Source organism: Arachis hypogaea, chromosome 2 (assembly GCF_003086295.3).
Source record: "Arachis hypogaea cultivar Tifrunner chromosome 2, arahy.Tifrunner.gnm2.J5K5, whole genome shotgun sequence".
NCBI lineage: Eukaryota > Viridiplantae > Streptophyta > Magnoliopsida > Fabales > Fabaceae > Arachis > Arachis hypogaea.
In genome coordinates this window covers 21,904,432-21,927,433 of record NC_092037.1, presented here as the reverse complement: position 1 = coordinate 21,927,433, position 23,002 = coordinate 21,904,432, and the positions used below count along the sequence as shown (strand labels likewise).

At 36.8% G+C, this 23,002-nt stretch overlaps 3 protein-coding genes across 4 annotated transcripts; 2 read left to right on the top strand and 1 right to left on the bottom strand.

Moving 5' to 3' along the window:
- Positions 1–5,721: 5,721 nt before the first annotated feature.
- On the top strand, positions 5,722–6,327 carry LOC112722934 (uncharacterized). Its single transcript, XM_025774131.1, has one exon. It carries the CDS (start codon positions 5,722–5,724, stop codon positions 6,325–6,327), a length of 606 nt encoding a protein of 201 aa, XP_025629916.1.
- Positions 6,328–6,593: 266 nt separating this feature from the next.
- LOC140176775 (uncharacterized) lies at positions 6,594–7,541 on the top strand. The gene is made up of 2 exons (XM_072208319.1): positions 6,594–6,961; positions 7,109–7,541. Exons 1-2 carry the CDS (start codon positions 6,594–6,596, stop codon positions 7,539–7,541), a joined length of 801 nt encoding a protein of 266 aa, XP_072064420.1.
- A 9,839-nt stretch (positions 7,542–17,380) lies between these two features.
- On the bottom strand, positions 17,381–21,861 carry LOC112741200 (uncharacterized). Of its 2 annotated transcripts, XM_072216143.1 has the most exons (4): positions 21,478–21,841; positions 21,031–21,371; positions 19,240–19,326; positions 17,381–19,095 (listed from the first exon to the last, which is right to left on the bottom strand). In XM_072216143.1, exons 2-4 carry the CDS (start codon positions 21,367–21,369, stop codon positions 17,725–17,727), a joined length of 1,797 nt encoding a protein of 598 aa, XP_072072244.1. In that variant the 5' UTR covers positions 21,370–21,371; positions 21,478–21,841; the 3' UTR covers positions 17,381–17,724. The 2 variants fall into 2 exon arrangements, with proteins under 2 accessions (XP_072072244.1, XP_025645866.1); XM_025790081.3 differs by having other exon boundaries at positions 21,031–21,861.
- Between the last annotated feature and the right edge of the window lie 1,141 nt (positions 21,862–23,002).

The window sequence follows — 23,002 nt, the reverse complement described above, 5'->3', positions numbered from 1 at the left end:
TAGTCCCCATTCAATTGAAGGACTATTTCACCTCTGTTGACATCTATCACAGCTCCTGTTGTGGCTAGGAAAGGTCTTCCAAGGATGATGCATTCATCCTCTTCCTTCCTAGTGTCTAAGATTATGAAATCAGCAGGGATGTAAAGGCCTTCAACCTTTACTAACACATCCTCTACTATTCCATAAGCTTGTCTCACTGACTTGTCTGCCAATTGTAATGAGAACAAGGCAGGTTGTACCTCAATGATCCCTAGCTTCTCCATTACAGAGAGTGGCATAAGATTTATCCCTGACCCTAGATCACATAGAGCTTTTTCAAAGGTCATGGTGCCTATGGTACAAGGTATTATAAACTTGCCAGGATCTTGTTTCTTTTGAGGTAGAGTTTGCTGAGTCCAGGTATCTAGCTCATTAATGAGCAAGGGAGGTTCACTTTCCCAAGTCTCATTACCAAACAACTTGGCATTCAGCTTCATGATAGCTCCTAAATATTGAGCAACTTGCTCTCCAGTCACATCTTCATCCTCTTCAGAGGAAGAATAGTCTTCAGAGCTCTTGAATGGCAGAAGGAGATTTAATGGAATCTCTATGGTCTCTATATGAGCCTCAGATTCCTGTGGATCCTTAATAGGAAACTCCTTCTTGCTTGAGAGACGTCCCAGGAGGTCTTTCTCACTAGGATTTTCGTCCTCCTCCTCCCTTGTGCATTCGGCCATATTGATTATATCAATGGCCTTGCACTCTCCTTTTGGATTCTCTTCTGTATTGCTTGGGAGAATACTGGGAGGAGTTTCAATGACTTTCTTACTCAGTTGGCCCACCTGTGCCTCCAGATTTCTAATGGAGGATATTGTTTCACTCATGAAACTGAAAGTGGCCTTTGACAGATCAGAGACTAGATTGGCTAAATTAAAAGTGTTTTGTTCAGAATTCTCTGTCTGTTGCTGAGAAGATGATGGAAAAGGCTTGTTATTGCTTAGCCTGTTGCGTCCACCATTGTTAAAGCCTTGTTGAGGCTTTTGGTGATCCTTCCATGAGAAATTTGGATGATTTCTCCATGATGAATTATAGGTGTTTCCATAAGGTTCACCCATGTAATTAACCTCTGCCATGGCAGGGTTCTCAAGATCATAAGCTTCTTCAGAAGCTGCCTTTTTAGTACTGTTGGATGCATGTTGCCATCCATTCAGATTTTGAGAGATCATGTTGACCTGTTGAGTCAACACTTTGTTCTGAGCCAATATGGCATTCAGAGCATCAATTTCAAGAACTCCTTTCTTCTGAGGTATCCCATTATTCACGGAATTCCTCTCAGAAGTGTACATGAATTGGTTGTTTGCAACCATGTCAATGAGTTCTTGAGCCTCTTCAGGCGTTTTCTTTAGGTGAATAGATCCACCTGCAGAATGGTCCAATGACATTTTTGAAAATTCAGATAGACCATAATAGAATATATCTAATATGGTCCATTCTGAAAACATGTCAGATGGACATCTTTTGGTCAGCTGCTTGTATCTTTCCCAAGCTTCATAGAGGGATTCACCATCTTTTTGTTTGAAGGTTTGAACATCCACTCTCAGCTTGCTCAGCTTTTGTGGAGGAAAGAATTTATCTAAGAAGGCAGTGACCAGCTTATCCCAGGAGTCCAGGCTATCTTTGGGTTGTGAATCCAACCATATTCTAGCTCTGTCTCTTACAGCAAAAGGGAAAAGCATGAGTCTGTAGACTTCAGGATCAACTCCATTCGTCTTTACAGTCTCACAGATCTGCAAGAACTCAGTTAAAAACTGATAAGGATCTTCAGATGGAAGTCCATAAAACTTGCAGTTTTGTTGCATTAAGGCAACTAGCTGAGGTTTCAGCTCAAAGTTATTGGCTCCAATGGCAGGAATGGAGATGCTTCTTCCATCAAATTTGAACGTTGGCTTTGTGAAGTCACCAAGCATTCTCCTTGCATTATTATTATTTTCGGCTGCCATCTCCTTCTCTTGTTCTAATATTTCTGAAAGGTTACCTTTAGATTGTTGTAACTTAGCTTCTCTTAATTTTCTCTTCAGAGTCCTTTCAGGTTCTAGATCAATTTCAACAAGAGTGCCTTTATCCTTGTTCCTGCTCATATGAAAGAGAAGAAAACAAGAAAAGAAAGAGGAATCCTCTATGTCACAGTATAGAGATTCCTTTATGTTAGTAGAAAAAGAAAGGGGAGAAGAATGTAGAAGAGGGGATTCGGATATTTAGATGGAGAGAGGTGAAGAGAAGTGTTAGTAATTAAATAATTAAATAGAACAAGAAAAGAGGGGGAGAATGTCGAAAACAATTTTTAAAAAAGGGGTTAGTAATTTTCGAAAATTAAAGATAAGATAAGATTAAAATTAAAATTTAAAACAAAAAGAATTTTTGAAAAAGAAATGAGATATTTTCGAAAATTAGAGAGGGAAAAGTAGTTAGGTGGTTTTGAAAAAGATAAGAAACAAACAAAAAGTTAATTAGTTAGTTGAAAAAGATTTTAAAATCAAATTTTAAAAAGATAAGAAGATAAGAAGTTAGATAAGATATTTTAAAATCAAATTTTGAAAAAGATAAAATTTTGAAAAAGATAAGATATGTTTGAAAAAGATTTAATTTTTAAAATTAAAATTGATTACTTGACTAACAAGTAACTACAAGATATGATTCTAGAATTTAAAGATTGAACCTTTCTTAACAAGAAAGTAACAAACTTCAAATTTTTGAATCAATCACATTAATTGTTAGCTAATTTTTGAAAATTTGATATAAAGATAAGAAAAAGATTTTGAAAATATTTTGAAAAAGATTTTTGAAATTTTCGAAAAAGAGGAAAAATTGGAAAAGATATGATTTTTTGAAAAAGATTTTGAAAAGATAAGATTTTTAAATTTGAAAATTTGACTTGACTTGTAAGAAACAACTAATTTTGAAAATTTTTGACTAAGTCAACTCAAATTTTCGAAAATTTGGAGAAAAATAAGGAAAAGATATTTTTTTTATTTTTGAATATTTTAATTATGAGAGAGAAAAACACAAACATGACCCAAAACATGAAAATTTTGGATCAAAACACAGGATGCATGCAAGAACACTATGAATGTCAAAATGAACACCAAGAACACTTTGAAGATCATGATGAACATCAAGAACATATTTTTGAAAAATTTTTGATGCAAAGAAAACATGCAAGACACCAAACTTAGAAATCTTTAATGCATGGACTCTAACAAACGAAAAATGCACATGAAAAACAACAAACAACACAAAACAAGAAATCAACAAGATCAAACAAGAAGACTTGTCAAGAACAACTTGAAGATCATGAAGAACACTATGAATGCATGTATTTTTCGAAAAATGCAAGAAAAATTTTTAAAGCATGCAATTGACACCAAACTTAAAAGTTGACTCAAGATTCAAACAAGAAACACAAAATATTTTTGATTTTTATGATTTTCTAATTTTTTTGGATTTTTATTAATTTTTTTCGAAAATAATTTTGGAAAAAAAACGAAAAAGAAAAGAAAAATTTTGAAAAAGATTTTTGAAAAGAAAATTACCTAATCTGAGCAACAAGATGAACCGTCAGTTGTTCATACTCGAACAATCCCCGGCAACGGCGCCAAAAACTTGGTGGACGAAATTGTGATACAAGAGTTCCAGGCACTATTAGAGAAGCTCACAACTCCGTTCAACTTAACCAGCAAGTGTACTGGGTCATCCAAGTAATACCTTACGTGAGTAAGAGTCGATCTCACAGAGATTGTTGGTATGAAGCAAGCTATGGTCACCTTGTAAATCTCAGTTAAGTGGATTCATAAGATCAAATGTAATTGGATTAGATAATTTAAAAGATAAATAAAATAAAAAGGGATAGAAATACTTATGTAAATCAATAGTGGGAATTTCAGATAGGCGTGTGGAGATGCTAGAATCCTTTCGAATCTCTACTTTCTTATTGCTCTCATCCAATCCTTCTTACTCCTTTCCATGGCAAGCTGTATGTAGGGCATCACCATCATCAATGGCTACTTTTAATCCTCTCGGGAAAATAGTCCTATGCGCTGTCACTGCACGGCTAATCGTCTGGAGGCATCACCCTTGTTGATAGCTACATCCCATCCTCTCAGTGAAAATGGTCCAAATGCTCTGTCACAGCATGGCTAATCATCTGTCGGTTCTCAATCAGGTTGGAGTAGAACCCATTGATTCTTTTGTGTTTGTCATCACGCCCAGCCTTCAGGAGTTTGAAGCTCGTCACAGTCATTCAATACCAGAATCCTACTCGGAATACCACAGACAAGGTTAGCCTTTTCGGATTCCCGGGATCCTACTCGGAATATCACAGACAAGGTTAGACTTTCCGGATCACCATGAATGCCGCCATCTATCTAGCTTATACCATGAAGATTCTGTTGGGGAATCTAAGAGATATGTGCCCGGCCTAAGGTAGAACGGAAGTGGTTGTCAGTCACGCGCGTTCATAGGTGAGAATGATGATGAGTGTCACGGATCATCACATTCATCAAAGTGTTGTGCAACGTATATCTTGGAATAAGAATAAAAGAGAATTGAATAGAAAGTAATAGTAATTGTATTGAAACTTGAGGTACAGCAGAGCTCCACACCCTTAATCTATGGTGTGCAGAAACTCCACCGTTGAAAGTACATAAGTGAAAGGTTCAGGCATGGCCGAATAGCCAGCCCCCTAAAACGTGATCAATAGCCTCTTAAGATGAAGAATAAAACAAAACTGAGAACAAAGATGAAACGTGGTCAAAAGACTGAATGGTCAAAAGACGACTAATACACTAGTAAACAGTCTTATTTATACTAAACTAGCTACTATGGTTTACATGAGTAAGTAATTGATGCATAAATCCACTTCCGGGGCCCACTTGGTGTATGTTTGGGCTGAGCTTGATCTATCCACGAGCTGAGGCTTTTCTTGGTGGGCGTTCAACTCCGGATCATGACGTGTTTCTGGCGTTTAACTCCAGACAGCAGCATGTACTTGGCGTTCAATGCCAAGTTACGTCGTCAATTTCCAAATAAAGTATAGACTATTATATATTGCTGGAAAGCTCTGGATGTCTACTTTCCAACGCCATTGAGAGCGCGCCATTTGGAGTTTTGTAGCTCCAGAAAATCCATTTCGAGTGCAGGAAGGTCAGATTCCAACAACATCAGCAGTCCTTTTGTCAGCCTTTTTCAGAGTTTTGCTCAAGTCCCTCAATTTCAGCCAGAAATTATCTGAAATCACAGAAAAACACACAAACTCATAGTAAAGTCCAAAAATGTGAATTTAACATAAAAACTAATGAAAACATCCCTAAAAGTAGCTTGAACTTACTAAAAACTACCTAAAAACAATGCCAAAAAGCGTATAAATTATCCGCTCATCACTCTCAAAACCACCCGTGCTTAGCAAACCCAGAGAAGGGGAACCTCTGTACTTATACCTAGCAGTAACCACACAAGCCATGGCGGCGGTTCTTGTCTGAGAAGAAGATAAGACTCAGCGCCCAATATACTTCATCAGCAAAGTACTCCAAGGGGCGAAGTTGAAATACACCAAACTGGAAAAGCTGGCTTACGCTCTACTAACCTCGTCGAGAAGGCTCAAGAGATACTTCCAAGGGCATGTTCGTCCTAAAAACCGACCAGGCCATTCGACGGGTCCTCCTGAAGCCCGACCTCGTAGGGAGAATGATGGCATGGGCAGTAGAGCTATCCCAATATGATTTGCAATACGAGCCCAAGCAAGCATTCAAAGCCCAAGCAATGGAAGATTTCCTGGTAGAGGTCTCAGGAGAGGCACCCGACATACCGAACACACGGTGGAAGCTCCACTTTGACGGAGCATCCAACCAAACGTTCGAAGGGGCCGGGATCATTCTCGAGAACTCGGTAGGGGTAGCTTACGAGCAGTCAATTAGGTTCGAGTTTCTCATCTCCAACAATCAGGCAGAATACGAAGCACTAATAGGAGGGCTAATCCTAGCTAAAGAAGTCGGAGCATCCAAGGTAGAAGTTAGTAGTGACTCCCAGATCGTTACATCCCAGATAAACGGCAACTACCAGGCCAGGGACACACTACTACAAAAATACCTAGAAAAGGTAAAAGAGTTATGCAAAAGCTTTGAGGAAGTCATAATCCAGCATGTTCTTAGGGAAAGGAAAGCCCGAGCAGACCTCCTCTCCAAGCTAGCAAGCACCAAACCTGGGACAGGGAACATGTCCTTAATCCAAGGACTGGCAACTGAACCAGCAATCGTCTTAAGCGCAACCCAGACTCCAAACCCCCCTCGTAGATAGACCCTATTTTCTGATATGTGGAGCACGTCAAAACACCCCAAGACGAGAAGAAAGCACAAGCCATCAGGAGGGAAGCCCCCAAATATGTGATCATACAAGGACAGTTGTACAAGCGAGGGCTCCACCAATCCTTGCTCAAATGCCTACTCCCCGACCGGACGGACTACATCCTGAGCGAAGTACATGAGGGGTGTTGTGGCCACCATATTGAAGGAAGGTCGCTGACAAGAAAGATCATCTGAGCAGCGTATTACTTGCCCACAATGATGGCGGACGCTCAGGAGTTCGTCAGAAAATGCAAGAAATGCCAAAAAAATGCCAACTTCCACAAAGCCCCACCTGAGAAACTTAGCTCGATGATGGCACCCCGACCTTTCACCCAATGGGGAGTCGACCTCTTAGGACCATTCTCACCCGAGCCAGGACAAGTAAAATACTTGATAGTAGCCATAGACTACTACACTAAATGGGTAGAAGCAGAATCACTAGCCAGCATATCCTCAGTAAACTGCCAAAAATTTATGTGGAGGCAAGTGGTCAACAGGTTCCGAATCCCAGAATCCGTCATATCAGATAATGGGACACAATTCACTAACAACAAGTTCAAAGAATTCCTCTCAGGGCTAGGAATCAAGTAAAGGTTCTCCTCAGTCGAGCATCCTCAAAGCAACAGACAGGTAGAGGCAGCCAACAAAGTTATCTTAAAAGGGTTAAAGAAGCGACTCGAAGGCAAGAAGGGCTCATGGGCAGACGAGATAGCCTCAGTCTTATGGTCTTACAGGACCTCTCCCCAGTCATCTACCGGCGAAACCCCCTTCCGACTCACATACGGTGTCGACGCGATCATCCCAGTCGAAATAGGGGAGCCAAGTCCAAGATTACTTCTTGGGGGAGGAAACGAGGCAGTCGAGAAAGACCTAGTTGACGAAACAAGACAGATGGCACACTTAACAGAGGCAGAAATCAAGCAAAGGAGAGCCCTAAGGTACAACGGCAAAGTGCTAAGGAGAAGCCTCGGGGAAGGCGACCTAGTCTTACAACGTAATGACATAAGACCACCAACCCCGGGAGAAGGCAAGTTGGCCACAAATTGGGAAGGACCTTACAGGGTAAGAGAAGTCCTCGAAAGGGGTGCGTACAAGCTAGAAAAGCTAGATGGAAGCGAGGTGCCGAGGACATGGAACATGCCATGCCTGAAAAGGTTTTACTCATAAGAAAACGTGACCTAATGGCCTGACGATCCCCCCACACCCACTTTAATTTTTTCTGTTTTCCTTCGTTTCTGCTTTCTTTAATTATGTATCACATCACCCCTTTGTTTTAAGTTCTACGTATGCATATATAACAACTTTGGCCTTTTTGCAAGATGATTCGCCAAATACGATGAAACGACAAAACTGCGAGCGGTCGACCTATAGGAAACCCAGGATGGATCACCCCGGGAACCAAAGGGATCCAAAAGCTAAAAAAAGGCAACAAGCGATAAAAATGGTAAATACCATAAAAACGGTAAACCAAAAGGCCACGATGGACTGAATAAGCAAAAGCAATAAAGCAAGCAAAGCCACGACGGCCCGGGCAAGCAAACAATTATCATAAAATGGCTTAATTAAAATAAAGTATCAAAATATTCATTACAACCAAAGGCGCCTCAAAAGGCCCAAAATTAAAAGCAAAATTACAAAGGCAAGGAGTATAAAAGCTGAAAAGAAGAATCCATCTCAAGGCTTGAAGATATCAACAATCTTCCCATCCTCAACAGTCTTGAGAGCGCCCACCTGCGAGAGATCGAGGTCGGGAGCCAGCACAGCACCTGAAGCTTAATCCCCTCCTCAGTCATCTTCACGGCCTCCCGGGCCCCTTAGCAATCTCCTTATTCTTCTTCTTCAGGGGCGGCTACTTCCTGGCGGACAGACGTCGCCGAGCTCTCCGCCAATTTTAGCTTTTCCTCCAAGTCTTTGATCTTCTTCTCGGTAGCAGCAGTCTCACTATGGGAAGCATTCAAATCTTTCATCAAGGCGATGTCCCGCTCCACCAACCTATTGATTTCCTTGGCATCTTCCTTGACCTTCTCCTCCTGCTCATATAACTTCTTCTTCAGAGACTCCTCCTGAGATCTTGAGTCAGTCAGATCTTTCTGGGAGTTTCGAAGCTTCCCTTCCATAACATGAAAGTTCCCCAAGACAGGCTCCACCTTCTTAGCAATAGCGGTAGCACGGAGGAGACTATGGTAGATCCACCACGCCTGACCCGCAAGGTCGGCATCCCGGAAGTAATCTTCGGTGCTAGGAAGCAGTTGGGACTCAATAAAACCCTCAGCATCAAAGTTTTTTTCCATAACGCAGAGGGCCTTCCCCGAATCCCGCTTCCTCTTCTTCGGGTTGCCAACAACCTGCAGTTCGTCGTAGGCAGACCCTAAGTCCTCCTCTAGGCGAACCTTCTCCTCCACACTTGAGTTTGCCGAAGCGTTCCCAGGAGGAACCTTCGCCGCCTTCGCCTGATCAGCCCCGGCAACCTGGCCACTAGTCTCCCTGGCAGCCTCCTGATCCGGACTCACTGAAGGGGTTGCCGAGGAGTCCTCATCGCCATCATCACCATCGCGGCTAGTCTTCCCACCAGCCATGGAAACTACAAGCAAAAAGTAAAGGTATGAGCAGCGGGAAAGTAAAAACTAAGCAAAAATACAAGAAAAATGAACTTACCAACATACGACTGACCGGTCTCCCGGTCCCCCATAACCGTATGAGGATTAAGGTTTTTCTCGCCAAAAATAGCCAACAAGATGTCGGTAATGTTACGATCCTCCGGGCTCAACCAGTCATAGGATATTTTTATTAAGTAATCAGATCCCGCCCTAAAGCTCCAGTAGGTCGGGATCTGCCTTTCCCCCTCGGCAGTAAGCCAGAAGAGCTGATGACCTTCAACTGGCCTAACCTTGAAGAAGGTAGACTTAAAACCATGGAAAGAATCCTCAAAAAGGCCAAAGATCCTGCGGCCTTGCTGAGCCCTAAAGGACATATATCCCTTTTTCGTCTTCCCCTCCCGAGAAGGGTTCGTAAGAAGGAAGAGGTAAAGGAAAACACTCACAGAGATTGGGAGCTCTAGATATTCGCAAACCATCTCGAAGCATCAGATGGCAGCCCAACTGTTCGGGTGCAGTTGTGATGGAGCAACGTCACAATGGTTTAGCGAACCCATAATGAAAGGAGAAAAAGGCAGGCGAACTCCCAGGGTCGTGAACATGGGTTTATAAACCCACAACCAGTCGACAACCCGGGGAGCAGCCAGGTTCTTTTGGCAGACACGCTCCCGATCAGCAGGAACATAAACCTGGTAAAACGCCTCCTCAGGCCTCCTTCCGCACAAGAGCCGGGCTTGGCGAAGATCCTAAAGGCTCTCCTTTGTGACCTTAGAAGGGGTGTCCCTCACATCGGAAGTAACCCAGGCGTAATGATCGACAAAATCGGCCAGTGGCTGCTGAGCTAGGTTCGGAAGCACGGGGCGTTCAGCCATACCTACAACGGGGGCACCACTTAATCAGAACGGGAGGTCGGGAACCCTATCAGTAATAAAAATAAACTACAATTCTTTAAATCACCCCCTACGCTAACCCAGCACTAACCCAGAATCCAAGCAAAAACCTAAGTAAAACCCAGTGGCGCCCCCTCTAAAAGAAGAAGCAACAAGAAAAAATAAAAAACCCAGGCATGCATAGAGAAAAATGCACAAAGAAGAGCAACACACAAACCAAAAGGAAAAAGCAAAGCAAAGAAGAAGCCATAAAAATAACGTACCAGAAAAATGCAGAAAGGTTGAAGGAAGGATCCAAAGAAAAGAAGGAGCACTTGAAGAAGGAAGAAAATTGGCGTAGCAGCAAAAGCAGGGAAGAAATTAGAAGCAGTAGCAGCGCGAGAGAACAAGAAGAAGAAAAAGAGAAGAGTGGAGATATGGGGAGGTTACAAGACAAAAATAGGGAAAAAGCGTAACCGCCGAGAAAGAGCGCCAAAAGGCAGGGGCATATTCGCCATTTCACATGGATTTCAAATCATGAAATGATGGGCATCTAATACCCAGCGTGGAAGCCAAGGAGGCAGCATCAAAAGTGAGATGACCATGCATGAGAAATACGAAACGCCATCAACAATCTCTCAAGAAAGAGAACACATCCCATCCCGGCGAGTGAGGCAAACGCGCCTAGTCACGAGCTCCAAACCTCAAGGCTGGTGCGTTGGGAGCACTGTTACAGACCGCTAAGTGTCCAGCCCAGCTAGCCACCGGGTCGGGGCAGGCCCAATCCACTTGCGATAAGAAGAATTCGACAGGTCAGGTCCTAACACCCGACCTAGGGCGCGCCCGACCTATCTTCCGTACACCGGTGGGATCGACATCCTTGGGGCAGCACCCGAAGTCCGGAACGACCTGCTCTTCCCACATGGACTATGAGAGCTCATGGCAGCCTCTTGGCCAATGGGTTAGGTCATTCATGGGCCCACCCAACACAGTATATAAGGCGATAGGTCAGCTCTCCCCCCGAGGTACGTCACATTTTTACCTAATTCGACTACCACTTTGTACGGACACTGACTTGATCATTGGAGTGTCCTTGTAGGTGGCCACCCCCTCGTTCTCTCCTCCTCCGGCATCATCAACCTTCCGTTTGTACCTCCGCGCCCGCTCCAAGTCCACCTGAAATCCCACTTACCCACCTCTCCACCCGAACACCCGAGATCGCAAGGTAACGAACAATATCGTAGTTCAATTATATTGGCTTTTTTATGATTATTCTGGTAATCAATGTTAGAGATAGTGATTTTGTTGCAGTGATATTATATGTACAAGCATTTTTTTTAAACTAAGTTGGTACAAGTCAGCAAAAAAAAATGCGCTCATGCGTCATACGCTTTTCTTTTTTCACGCTTCTTCAGCAAAGAAATTTTTTCTGGTGAGCACATAAATTTTTACACATAGTGATGCACGAAAACTTGTCTCTCAACAAATTTCCCTTCGGTAAGTATACCGAATTGTCGTCAAGTAAAAACTCACAATAGATTGAGGTCGAATCCCATAGGGATTGATTGGTGGTCAAGCATCTTTAGTTGGACGAGTATGCTAGTTGAGCTAAACAGAGTATAGTTTGAGAATTGCAGAAAATTAAATGGCGGGAAAGTAAATAGCAGAAAATAAAGTGCAGAATCTTAAATGGAAATTTGGGGAAGTGAGCATGGAAATAAATGGTAGAAAGTAAAGAGAATGGGTAAGATCAGAAATGAGGAATTCATTGGGCTCAGGAGATGTTGTATTCTTCGGATCAAGTTCATTTTCATCTCTCCCTCAATCAATGCATCTATTGATCTCCTTGGCAACCTTAGGTGATTGGATCCCAATTCTTTGGCAATCCAATCTCTCTAAACTTGATCAATTGTCCAATTCCTTGATTTAATTGCTCATGGGAAGAGATGAAATATGGTCACTGATTATACCACATGTATTTCCAAATCAAAGTGTTAGGAGGATTATATGTCACTATATCCACCCAGACCCCAATTTGGTCCAACATGAGAAAGCATTTCTAGCGTGATCTCCTCATCCCTTTTCCAAGGCTCAGAGGAGACCCAATTATGGAGAGTTTCTTTTCCAAGACAACTAACCAATTGAATTAAGATCGAAAGCTTTCTAGTAAATCAAAAGAGAAGAAAGAAGAAGAAGAATGAAAACTATAATTGATCCATCAAATTACAACAGAGCTCCCTAACCCAATCAAAGGGGTTTAGTTGTTCATAGCTCTAGAAATGGAAAATGGCAGAAAAGAATACATGCTTCAAAATGCAGAAAAGTAAATATATAGAGGGTAGTTCTCTAAAGTGCCAAACTTCTCTATAGTTCAAAACTACTCCTATATATACTACTCTTCTTGATCTTCTAGTGAGTTCTTCAAGTCTTGGATGTGGGCCTGAGATCTTGAGTTGAAGCAGTTACAATCTTTAGTGGGCTCAGCTTGCAGAAAGGTGTGAATTAGGCATGGGCATTATGATGTTAATGTTAAGTGAAATTGTGGGTTCGAAAACGTTAGTGGCAATCACCTTTTTCACTAACGTTCTAACCCCATATAGTCCACGTTAACTTCAACGTTAGTGGCACTAACGTGACCACTAAGGTTGCCTTATGAACCTTCACAAGCGTTATTGGGACTTACCTTTCCCAATAACGTTGCCTTATGCCCCTCTTTCCCTACGTTAGAGTTCACGTTAGTTTAACTAACGTGACTCTTAACGTGGGCATGCCTATCTTCGAGAGCGTTAGTGACACTTACCTTTGTCACTAACGCTCCAAACGCCCCTACTCTCCACGTTAGAGTTCACATTAACTAGGTTAACGTGGTAGTGAATGCCATCTCCAACGTTAGTGACAAAGGTGAGTGTCACTAACATTGGCTCATCAATCTTAGCTCCACGTTAACTTTCACATTAGTGGTCTTAACGTGACCACTAACATGGGCAATACTAGCTTGATCCAACGTTAGTGACAAAGGTGAGTGTCACTAATGTTGGCATTGTTCCTCCCTTTCATGTTAGAGTTCACGTTAACTAAGTTAACGTGACTCTTAACGTGGCCATTGCCAATTCTTGGAGCGTTAGTGGTGTTCACGTTTACCACTAACGCTGGAGCTCTCTTCATCTCCACGTTAACTACCACGTTAACCTAGTTAACGTGGCAATTAACGTGGGCTTATGATGGCTTCGCGGGCGTTATTGGTAATCACTTTTCTCATTAACGTTGCAAGCTCATTCCTATTTCAAGTTAGTGGTCACGTTAATTGGATTAACGTGACTACTAACATGATTCTTCCTTGCTTCATTTGTCCTGAAATCAAGCAAATAAAGTGCATCAATGCTCTAGCCAAAGTCATGAGATTATGCATCATCAATTTGTCATTCAATTCTTGCAAAATCTTCATGAAATCATGTAAAATTCACAATAGTTGCTTGAATCAAGGTGTAAGTGTATTTTCATCCAAAACTTGCCTTATTCACTAAGAAAATGTATGAAACTACTCTAAAACAATAAAGAAAAGGTCAGTGAAACTGGCCTAGATGCCTTGACATCACATAGCACAAACTTATCAATATAATAGAAAAAATTTTACACACAACACATAAATTTTTATATCACATAAATTTTTATATATAGCATAATTTTTTTACATAGCACATAAATTTTTGTTGTGAATGTATTTCATTGATTTTGTGAGTCAATATTCTGGGCATCTGGTCCTTCAATAATTTTTTTAATCAAGATTTTTGTGTTATGTACCAAATTTTTTGAGAAAATTCTATGGTGCTTATGGAAGATTCCTTCAACAGGTGAGGAAAAGTGTTGGCAAAATGTGGAGACGACACATGTGAGATCTTAGAAACTATGAGGAGACAAATTCTGTTCAAAAGCAGAGGCTATAGAATGTTGTAGAGTAATAGAATTAGATTAATTCTAAAAACATAATTGTAATTATATTATTGGGCCCTGTTAGTGTGAAGTTACGGACCTTTTTTTAGAAGTGTGTCAATGATATGGGTTTTTGGGTTTCGAAAAAAAATTGAGAATTCAAAAATAATAATAGTAAAAATTGCATGGGCTGAAACGGGCATTACTTATAATAATAGCAATAGATATTGTATTAAAAGTAGTAATGAACCAGGTCCAAAAAAAAAAAGTAGTAATGAGCATCTAAAACTTTAGTATTTTTTCATAAAAACAAATTTTTTATTTTATTTTTATATTAAAATAAACATTTTTTTTACTAACTAACTCATTAGTTTATATTTATTATATTATCATATACTATATGTATTTATCGAAAAATAATATTAATAAATATTATATAATCTTAAAAAATATTATATTATTATTAATAAAATATTTGATTTTTTTATTTATACATATTTAATTACATTTATATTAATAATCATGACTAATAAAAAAAATACTTAATTTAAATATAAGTGAATCTAAAATTAAAATAATCAATAACAGAAATTATTACATATATTAATACATCATATATTTGATCTTTCTTATTTAATTATTCCACAACAATATATATAATTTAGTATAATTACGTATATTCATCCAACATATATCAAACAAATCTGAAATCATTAATTTAATGTATGAAAATGACAACTGCTGTAATATGATTAAGAAAATTATTCATAATTTTATTCTCCACTTTTTTATATTATTAAGATATTAAATAATTATTTTAATATTATTATTTATCAAAGTTCAAAAATAATATATTGCATTTATTTTTTCTTGTATAATATTAAAAACAAGTTTTTGGACTTCGATAAATGCAATATATTATTTTTGGACTTCGATAAACAATAATATTAAAATAATTATTTAATATTTTAATAATATAAAAAAGTGGAGAATAAAATTATGAATAATTTTCTTAATCATATTACAGTAGTTGTTATTTTCATATATTAAATTAATTATTTAAAATTTGCTTGATATATGTTGAATGAATATATGTAATTATACTAAATTATATATATTGTTGTGAAATAATTAAATAAGGAAGATCAAATATATATTGTATCAATATATGTAATAATTTCTGTTACTGATTATTTTAATTTTAGACTCACTTATATTTAAATTAAGTATTTTTTTATTAGTCATGATTATTAATATAAATGTAATTAAATATGTATAAATAAAAAAAAATCAAATATTTTTATTAATAACAATATAATGTTTTTTAAGATTATATAATATTTATTAATATTATTTTTTGATAAATACATATAGTATATGATAATATAATAAATATAAATTAATGAGTTAATTAGTAAAAAAATGTTTATTTTAATATAAAATTAAAATTAAAAATGTATTTTTATGAAAAAATACTAAAATTTTAAATGCTTATTACTACTTCTAATACAATATCCAATGCTATTATTATAAGTAATGCTCGTTTCAACCCATGTAATTTTTACTGTTACTGTTTTTGAATTCTCAATTTTTTTCGGAACCCAAAAACCCATATCATTGACACACTTCTAAAAAAGGGCCGCAACTTCACACTAACAGACCCAATAATATAATTATAATTATGTTTTTAGAATTAATCTAATTCTATTACCCTACAACTCCTATGGCCTCTGCTTTTGGATAGAATTTGTCTCCTCATAATTCCAAGATATCACATGTGTCGTCTTCACATTTTGCCAACACTTTTCCTCACCTGCTGAAAGAATCTTCCATAAGCACCATAGCACTTTCTATTAATGAGCTATATATCAAAATTTTTGTGCTTGTGAATCTTGTTTGTTGAATGTCAATGTTCTGGACATGTGATTTTTTAAAAATTTCTATAATAATACACTAAATTTTGTGTTATACATCAAAATTTTTGTGTTAAGTGTATTTTGTTGGTTGGAAATCAAATTCTGGATATATAATATTTTAAAAATTTTTATGCTATACACTCAAATTTTTGTGCTGTGCACAAATATTTATGTGTTGTGTCTATGCTTAATAATTTTGCTGAACATAGAAGAATAAAAGAAGATGATAATAAAAAAGACGATGATGATGTTGTTAAAAAAGAATCACACAAAAAAAGAAGGAGAAAGAGAAAGAGACGACGAAAACAAAAAGAGCATGTATAATTTATAAAATTTGATTGGACTTGGTTCAAAAATGATTTAGCCACTTAACTTTATTAATTTTGTTGATATAATATTACCTAATTAAATATATATGTAAAACTATTCTACATTAACATTGTATCAAAATTAAATTTTTGTTTAAAATAGTAAAAGATATTATCCATTTTGAAGAGAGTGCTTTTTAAGATTTTTTTTTCATTCTAATCATTACATTATTTATTTAGAATGAAAGTGTAAAAGTTATTTATTTATAAAAAATTACATTATTTTAAGTGTAAAATTATAAAAAAATAATTTATTTAGAATAAAAGTAATGTGATTAACTGTAATTTATTTAGATGTGATTAAAAAATAATTGAATACTATGTACAGTAAAAAATTGATATTATTGAAAGATAAATTAAAATTTATTTCTATGTATTGTTTTTGTCCCCAATGTTTTCATCCTATTTAAGTCCCTAACGTTTTAAAATTGTCTCAATTTTGTCACACTGCCAATTCTGTTAACGGATCCCAAACAGCAGGATAACATTGAGTCAATTTTAAAAAATTAAGAACTTAATTAGCACGATTGAAACGTTAGAGACAACTCTAAAATCTACCCCAAACGATAGGACAAAAACAATACTTAACTCTTTCTAAACTATTTGGAGTATATAGAAAAACACTTTACTCCCACATGCTGTAACTACAAATTGAGAAGATATTATAGACATGGATAAGCTAAGAAATTTCAATATTTTTCAATTATTGAATCAATTATTTTCATTGGAGTAATATATCAAATTAGTTTTTAAGAAATTTTTAATCGAATATTTTAATTCTCAATAAATTTTAATTACCAAATTAGTCTTTAACTTTTTATTGTTAGCCAAATCAAAATCAAAACTAATTATGATAAAAAAAATTAAATAAATCAACCTGTCATTATTTAATAGAAAAATAACAGTTCATAAGAATTTTTTAAAATTTCATATCAATTCCTCTATAAAAGACGAATAATATGACGTCGAGACAAATTTGTCTAACGAAATTGAAATTTGAAAACTAACTTGGTGATTAGAAATTTCGAATTTATTGAATACTAAAATGTCCTACTAAAAGACAAATGCTACATGACAAACAAAACTTATCATTTTGGATTAAAACTTGGCCAACAAATGTATTTTTATACGTAATATCCAAAGGATATAGTATTGGCTAAACTCCTAAATCCTAATAGTATAAAAATATATTGTTGATCTAAAATGTTGGTTAATATTGATAAAAAATAATGGTTGGTGAAATTTCTCAATAATGCAATATATTAAATCTGAATTCTTGACTCCACCAGCAACCCATTGATTGGCATAAAGAGTAAGAACCAAAGTAAATGCAACCAAAGCTCATTTATCATGTTCACTTCATCCATTAACTTTGGAAGGTCTTGAACTGTTCATAAAAGCAGCAAAAGGTTCAGACTTTCTTTGAGCCTTCAATACATCCAACCATAATAAAAGCATATCTAATTGATTAGGCTTATAGGCTATGCACTAACTATACAATCTAATTTATCATCAAATTTTGGGGATTGTTGAACACCTAGCAAGATTATCTCTTAAAGGATTTTATGAGCCTCAAAATGTGACATATACTATATAGTACTCATAGCTAAGCAAGTCATTTGACAGAAAAATCAATAGCCTCCTTAGCATTATTTTCACAACTTTTCAATTTTTTAACACTCTCGCCACCATTCAGGAGATGGAATATTGATCAGTTCAGATGGCAAGGAACCATTGTCACTTAACCTTGGAACTGAGTCTTTATCGAAAAGCCAGTTTTCGATATCAACAAACGAATCAGGTAAACTGGAACATTCGGTTGGTGGTTCAACATTTCCAGTAGGGGTTACATGTGTATCGGATTCGCTTACATTGGGTGGTTGGACTTGGTTGGAGGATCCGGAATCTTGTAGATGAGAGCATGCAATTGGAGGTTCAACACTTTGACCAGTATTTTTGCACCAACTTGATTCAAAAGCTGAAATGTTATCCGCATTTCCAAAAGCTTCCCTTTGGTTGACCTCTTGTTGATTTGATTGATAAGTTTCTTGACTTTCAATTTCACATGGAACAATATTTCCAACAGCATTTTCATTTTGATTTCTCATTTGATGCTCATTTTGATGCTGGTTGCTATTAGAGGGCGCCGAATAACTTAAAGGTGAATCACCATCCTGAATGTAAGGTTCATAGAAATTGTTGTCCTCATTTGACTGGATGAATGGTTGGCTGTATGTTTGCGGATGAGAATTGGAATTTGGTGACAACGGTGAATTTCCGGGGAGCCAAACACGATTTGGGTCATTGACATTGCTCTGATTAGAGAATCCTGGAGCAGTATGATATTCATCACCTTGTAGCTGCGTTGAACTAACATGGTTGCTGAGGCTGGACGAAACATGACCAGAGTGATTCACTGTTGGGAAGTTTGCGGCAGTGGCTACTCTGTTTGGCGCTGGAAGGGGATGAAGGAACTGATGACTTAAACCACTTACACCACTTCCTCGCTCCCTATGGATGGCATGCGTACGCACACCGAGACAATGCTTTGGAAAAAAGAGAGGTTGGGGTCTGTTTCTAACGAATGCACCTCTGTAGGACCTACCATTCGGGATTGATATGTTGGGGGCTTTCGAGTATACAGGGATGTTATTCGGGATAGGGAGCTGGTTCTGCACCCTGGAATTCAGTGCAGGGGAGTGAGCAACCAATCTTGCTGGACGAGAAATGTTATTCTGAGGCACAGAATTCAATGAATAACTGTGCACTGCAGTTGACCTTCGTGCTTGATTCCGTAAAATGGAATCTGGAGGCAAGTGAATAACCTCAGGAGGCAGAACTTCATTACCCTCCCGATGTCCCGCACGGAATGAAGTACCATGATTGGTTGAAGCTGGAAAGGGAGAAAAATTGCCCAGCTTGAAGTTTTTCCTCTGAATTTTCCATAGCTCAGTTTTATCATTTGCATGACAATGATCTAAAATGTGCAAACCAGTGCCCCACATTAAACATGGTGCTAGGGAGTCGCAGACATAGCAGTGACACTGCATAGCGTCAAACAGAAATCAGCATAATAGATAGAAGGATGATATCGAATAGTAAGTAACAATTAGAAACATTCAAGATAAAATGAGACATGAGTGCAAAAGTTAGATAATAGAGCGAGGCTATAATCTTCACTTATTTACCTGGTCACAATGTGTTTCATGGGGTGTGGAAGAAAAAGGGAATTTAGCACAAGCATGCCGGGCATGAGGATAGTCTCTACAAGCAACCTGAAAGCCAAAACAAAATGAGCCTTCACATTCGAAAAGCTATACAGTCCCAATCACATCTACTACCAAAAAATTAAAAATAAAATAAAATAAAGGGGAAAAAATGAAAAGAGAGTAAATTTGGATCAACAAATGCTTTGAATATATTCTCAAGCATACTCTACCTAAGAAGCATGGAACTTTTCTATAAGTTACATTTACATATACATATATACAACAAAAACATTGTTTTATACCCATTCAGTGGAATTGGCTACATTAATCAAACAATGAGATTGTACCCTACTATAGACCATGTCTGCAGAAAATCTGTTTAAAATTTAATTCTTTTTTAATGATTTCATCTATAGTTTTTCTTGGTCTTCTTTTTCGCCAACCTATTGGGCTGCCCTGTCTAATGCAGGATGCTACTCCCTTTTCGACAATAGATGCATACCAACTTTCTCTCTATGTGCATTCAAAAGCATACTAGAACGTAGAAGTTAGCTAACGAATCAGCAACCATCAAGTTGAGATGTGGGTATCCAATAGACTATTTGGACGGGGTTTGTTGAGGTTATATAGAGATTTGAAGAAGATACGACATAATTATCTACATTAATGATATATATTTGTACACATGACATGACAAGTTTAGAGAAACTTTGCAATCTGTGTTTATGCCAACCCATGTTTGAATCTGCAAACAAGCTTTATCAGTTTCCCTTGTAATCCGACAAGATAATCCATACTCAGAGCATTAAACATTAAGCATTTGAAGAAACTATGATTTATGCATATTTTAAAAGTTATCATACCTAAGTAAAATTTTCAAGAAGAAAATTACTTTGATTTCCTTCTTGACATAAAAGCATGGCACAAGTAAATGAAAACTTGAACATAACAGGGTAAAATTTTTTAAACTAAAGAAACAATGACATCAAATTGCAGAGGAATATTATGGCAAGTTGCAAAACATTCTAGAAAATATAATGGCATTGAAGCCTTATTAAATATAATGAATGCAACACATTCAGGAAATAGAAAAACATCCAATGCTTAAGACATTAGATAACAAGATCAACTTAAAGACCAACCACCATAGCCATTAAAGCTAGACACATTCTTTACCAATAAGTAACCACAACTCCTCTAACCAAAATACATCATCAGGAGTACCATTTGTCCAGTCACGTGCTCATATTACTGAGTGACAAATCTATGAGTGCGATGTTGTATTAATGTATTTTTCATCATATTCCTCTTAATTCCTCTTCCTGGAGCCTTGCCAATCAATAACATATGTTAGGAATCCCATATGCTTCCTCGCTCCTTACTGCTCTCTCAAATCTTACTGTATCTTAAAGCCAAAGTTCTTACAACATCAACTATCATGTCGCTATGCATCGAGAAATCACTAAATTCACATGCGAAACTCCATCACAAATCAATATCCAACTTCTAAAACACCAAAACAAATAAATAATCAACTTCTAAAACACCAACACAAATCACTATGCATTGATCTATCACAAGATTCACTTCTAAAACACCAAGACAAATCAATAAACAGCTTGTAAGACATCAAGACCAATCAATCAATAATCAACTACTAAAACACAGATAAATAGTTGACTTCTAAAACATAAACAAAAATGACTTATGCTTGTTAAATCCCAATAACAACTAAAATATGTAAACTTCAACTCAAAGGAGACAACATACCTGACCCTTCTCTCCAACTACAAGCAACTCATCTGACCCAGTTGGCTCATCATCCAAACAAGTGACACCATTTTCAGGGTCACCATCAAGAACTACACAATCACCATCTTCATCATCCACCAAGTTCTTCACAGCCACTGTTGAAGACTTTGACTTGGGTTGATGAGGTTTGTTCTCACGGATGATGATAACGTCATCTGAATCATCTGATTTTCCATCATCATCAGAATCAGAATCAGACATGCCAAGAAACTCCCTTATCCAATCATAGTCCACGCTTTTCAATCTCTTCTCGGGACCCTGTTCTTCATCGGAGCTTATCTCCAACACCTCAGGCATGGCTTCCACACACAGCAACAGGAATATGTTTAATAGCAACAAAGTAAAAAGCAAAGCAACAAAAAGGGTACCTCGGAAACCTTAAAAAGCACGAATTTTTGAGACAACCTTGTTCTGGGTTGCGATAATCGTTGTCCCAGAAAAATTCACATCATGAAAGATAAAGAAAAAAGAAAGGGTTGTGGTGAGAATCAAGACATGGGGGTGATGTGCACCAGGGAGGAATCGAAAGGCTGAATCTTTCGGAGAAATTGAGGTTAAGGGCCATATAGATTGAAGAGAACAATAATGGGATTTTGTGTGCACTGTGCACACAATGAGTGTGGAATTGAGGAACGCCTTTTGCCTAGAAAGACTGTTGAGGTTGCGAAAGTAGGGACTAGGGATAGAGAACAGAGAAGTTGAGTAACAATTGTTCCTTTTCTTTTCTTTTTCTTTTTTTTTTTTTACTATTTTGGCAATAAACATTAAACAATCCAAAATGCATTATTTAGTTTCTCAATTTAGAACCAAAATTATTTATACATTTTGGGGAAAAATCACGAGGGGTAGATTATTTTCTATAATGATGAGAAAACAAATGTTAATTTTGGCAACCGTTGCATGATTACTATTATGAGTTTAATTGCATTGACATAGTCATTTGATTTTTTAGATAATTATACATACGATTAATATAAAATATAATTATTTTTATTGTAATATTACGTAATTAAATACAATTATAAAATTATTTTATATTGATAATGTATTAAAATTAAATTCTACTACAATACTTATAAACAATTATTTATTCAAATATGATAAATATATGAGTACTTTTTCACATAAATTTAAAATTATAGTACCAGAAAAAAAATTAAACCACAAGACTGGTTTTATATATTTAGATCTTTTAAATTTTAAATTTTATCTTAGAAAGTAAAGTATGATCTATTATTATTTATTTTATAGGTTTAAGAGAAAAATATAAGAGAAAAAATATTCAATAATGAGAAATTCATTTTATCCTCTAAAGTGAAAATCTAAAATTTAAAGGATTCAAATTCATTAAAATATATCTTAAAATTTTAATTGCATTAATTTATTTTTTATTTTATTAGAGGTGAAGTCATAACCAAAAAATTAATAGAGTTGACTTGATATGTTTTTAAATTTAAAAAGATTTTTTAATTTATTTTTTATAACTCATTAAATTTAACTAATTACGATAAATTAATTACTAATTAATTTAATTAGATATTTAAGTATTAGATAATTTATTATAATTTATATCAATCAATTAATTATAATAAATAAATCAAATCAAATAAATTATACCAAATAAATTATACAACTAATTGATTTAATTAATGTATATATTACATTGTGTTCGGTTGTTCACTTGTCGAACGGGTTGGATCTGAAGGTGAGAAAGGTGGGGCGACTGGAAAATGGGTGTAGGTGAGCCTTGATGCGTAGCTTCTCCAGATTACCGAGCCGTGTATGTGGAGGAGGGGAGGGGGTTCCACCAAGGACTCTTACGCCTAAGTCAGTGTCCGTATGAGATGGAGGATTTATGTCAAGGTAGATAACATATCTGGGGAGGGGTAGGACCCTCCCCTTATATAGTCTGTACCAACGTGGGTCTCAC